This window comes from Capsicum annuum, chromosome 3 (assembly GCF_002878395.1).
Source record: "Capsicum annuum cultivar UCD-10X-F1 chromosome 3, UCD10Xv1.1, whole genome shotgun sequence".
Lineage (NCBI taxonomy): Eukaryota > Viridiplantae > Streptophyta > Magnoliopsida > Solanales > Solanaceae > Capsicum > Capsicum annuum.
In genome coordinates, this window is record NC_061113.1 from 270,173,431 (window position 1) to 270,177,197 (window position 3,767).

General features: G+C 38.0%; 1 protein-coding gene across 1 annotated transcript; it reads right to left on the bottom strand.

The window, feature by feature from the left end:
* Positions 1-348: 348 nt before the first annotated feature.
* LOC107861654 (DELLA protein GAI1-like) lies at positions 349-2,076 on the bottom strand. Its single transcript, NM_001324816.1, is given in 1 exon segment — positions 349-2,076. A coding segment is annotated over 1 exon segment (1,728 nt).
* Positions 2,077-3,767: the final 1,691 nt, after the last annotated feature.

A 3,767-nucleotide genomic window follows, 5' to 3' on the forward strand; every position in this document is an offset into this window, starting at 1 on the left:
GCATGACTACGGTGTTCATGGAAAAGGGAAGGCCAAAGGCATAGACGGGCACTTAAAGTTGTCCCGAAAAATATAATGTGAATTTTCGGAACAACTTTCAGTGTCAACCAAAAGGGAAATAGCAATTGCTCTTTAAGTTGGTGAAAGATGTTCTGTTTCAAGTTGTCCAACGAATTTTGTCAAGTGACTGTTGAAGAATTATATGAATCCAACAGCTATTCATGGAGTAAATACACATTGAACACTTCAGATTCATCATTAAAATTACAAGATTCCATCCTCAAAAACCAAAACATATATTTCAAAAAGAACTAAAGAAAGGCGAAAACTGAGTGACGATCGAACTGGCTAACAAACGGAGTTGAGTTTCCAAGCAGAGGTGGCAATTAGGGGTCTTGTATGCCAACCCAACATCAAACAACCATTGTTCTCTTCCACCCTATACCCACACCCACCTGCGAAAAGAGCTAGCAACATACTGGCTTGTTTAAATGCATTAGAACCTAAATGAACCGGCTCAAAACCCGCGGTGTTAAACCGCCTTCTCCACTGAGCCAATGTCTCGTGCCTCTCAACCCGGTCTACACCCTCACACGACACCAAATTACAGATTTGACGCCCTAGATACACCTCCGACATCAACTTATCTTGGTCGCTCACCGGCCCTAATTCCCCACCAACCGAGCCCCCCTCCAGCGAGTCGAAGAGGGTCGAGTAATAATGCAATGACTCGGTGAACCGGTCGATGAAAACCGGTCCGTTGTGATTCGCTTCTTGCTCAACAACAGTGAATATATCAGGTTTCAAGTCCTTCACAACTGATAATCCCTTCTCTATGCCTCCAGGCCTAGCTAGCAACTGATGCAATTCGAATATGGAATTCACTGCAACAGTTTCCCCTTCACGGATATCGAATATGGAGGCATTAAGATCAGCCATAGAGTTTGCAACAAAGCCTCTAAATTCGAATTCAACTTTGATTGATTCTGCCAATTGACCCAATCTCCAGCCAACTTCTTGCAAATGTTCCGCGTTATTGCTATTGTTATCATGCGATGGCGGACCGATTCCAGTTAACCTGAAACTCGGTGGACCAATGGGCCTCAATGCTAAGGCTTGTAACAGAGCAGGCCATTGCATACCTTGTTTCATACTGAAATCAATTACATGGACTTTGGTCTTGTTCGCAAAAGCTTCAAGAATGGCTTGATTTGCAGTGAAATGAGCAAATTTAAGGTAAGGGCAAGTCTCATAAAAGTGCATTTCGAGGAGATCAGTGAAAGCAAAATCATTAGGGTTTGACGGAGGGTACAACCTGTAAATTTTTCTCTCCAAAGCATAAGCAAAATACATAGCAACTTTCCTCATTGCCCCAGCTTGTGAAACAGCTAAGAACGCAATTTGCTTCAACAAAGCATCAGCTAATTTCATCTCCTCTTGTTGAATAGCTTCCGCACATGCCATTAACGTGTGCACGAGCCGTACACCATTGTCTTGCGAGTCAGTCAGCACCACCGGCCGAGTTAACTCAGCCGGCCGCAAACCACCACCACCACCACCCCAGATACAAATACTTGAAGACGAAGACGAAGACGACGACACCTCTGTCGTACTGGGTTTGAATCTCTTGCTCTGTGGGTTCAATAAAGGACCATCAATTTGGGGGAAAACGGCTTTACCTGGAATAGCAGTTAGATCCGAATCGAAAGAGGAATCGTCATCATAGACCTGAGGTGGTGGTGGCGTGAGTGAAGACGGATGGTTATTTGGGGTAAAAGGGTGTTGTGGGTTGAGTTCAGAAATCATAGATTGAATCCAAGTAGAGAGATCTGAAGGATTATAATGAACAGTATCAGAAGCGAGAAAAGTAAGATTGTCTTGTTGAACATTACCCATAACACGTTCAAGTTGTTCAAGTTTCTGTGCAACTTCAGCCATATCTGATTCCTTCACTTTGTAACCCAAAACAGCAAGCAGCTCATCAACTCCTCCTCCATCTTGTTCTTCTTCCTTCATCATCTTCCCTTTACCGGAAAATGTTCGCTGATCACACGGCATCGTTTTGTCTCTCTTCATTTTATTTTTTTGGCAAAGGAAAATGGGTAAATTAGAGGATAAGGGAGACTCAGAAATTGATGCTACAGCTACATGTATATGGTGTGGGGTTCCTTATTCCTTTTTTGAGGAGAGAGAGAGAGTAATTTGTAGTAGTATTGGAGAGAGGTATCTGCCTGTCTCTGTGTGTGTAATAGAAAGTGTACGAATGGAACTCGTGAAGGAGGAAAGGGCGCTAATATCAATGTGCTAATATCACACACCAAAGGCAAAAACCAAAAAATAGCTATTCATTTAGGGCTCGTTTGGCTAGGAATAAATGACAACTAATCTCAAAATTAATTTTATAAATAACTTATTTTCACGTTTGATTCTAATAAAATATATAAATAATTAATTTCACAGTTAAAATGTTATTTTTACCTCATTTGTAGTGTTAGAGTTGTGACCTGAATTTTATTGATTCGCTTCAAAAAGTTTTGTGGTGCGATGTATGTTTATGATTTTTAATGGAGTCTGCGGTGATAGCGTATCGGCCCGATCCCGGAGGGAGGTATGGACCTTTATGTTTCTGAGACTAGGACCTATTTTATGGGCTGTTTCGGGTCATTCTCGTACACATGAAATTGAAACTATCGTCTCCAACACTACACTCCCTCTCCATTATAGTGAATTCCTCTGCCTCTGTCCGTGATTTTTCCCGCAAGAATTTTCACGTAAATCTGTGTGTTCTTGTTTTTCCTTTTGCTTGTGGTTTACTTGTTTTTGTCCGGTCATAACATATAGAATAGGAAAATTAATTTCCAAATACCTAGTTTTGACATAATTAATTTCAGGATAGCTTGTTTCCTAGATATCATTTATAGTGTTAGAGTTGTGACCCGAATTTTATTGATCCGTTCCAAAAAGTTTTGTGGTGTGATTTATATTTATGATTTTTAATGGAGTCTGTATGAACCTTTATGTTTTTTAGCCTAAGACTTATTTGTACGCACGTATTATATAAATGCGATTTAATGGGCTGTTTCGGGTCATTCTCATACACACGAAATTGAGACTATCGTCTCCAAGATTGTACTCCCTCTCCATTATAGTGAATTCCTCTGCCTCTATCCGTAATTTTTCCCGCAAGAATTTTCACGCAAATTTGTGTGTTCTTATTTTTCCTTTTGCTTGTGGTTTGCTTATTTTCTGTCCGGTCATAACATATAGAATAGGAAAATTAATTCCCAAATACCTAGTTTCGATATAATTAATTTCAGGATAACTTGTTTCTTAGATATCGTTTGATTGGGATACAAGTTATCATAAATTAATTTTCTCGAAATTAATTGTTTCAAAATGTATTTGGCATTAATAGAATTGGAGAGCAAACTATTTTTTATATGTCTTTCGTATATTTAAGTTGTTAATTATTGTAGTTTATAATACTTTTAAAATTTAGAGTTAATTAATTTTTTTATTTCAATTATATATGTGAAGTTGTTAATTATTGTAATTTAAAGTACTTTTACATAATTTTCAGATAATATACGTTACTTCAATATTGACCTTTTAGTATTTTTGTATTTTGCATTTTGTTCATTATACTTACATATTTTGATCAACTTGAAGTTCCAAAAGTAAATTAAGTCATTTTCTACTGTAAGTTCCCTTTTCAACAAAAAAAAAAAAAAATCATTTTTTAGTGTTAAAATTCATTTATAAATTCA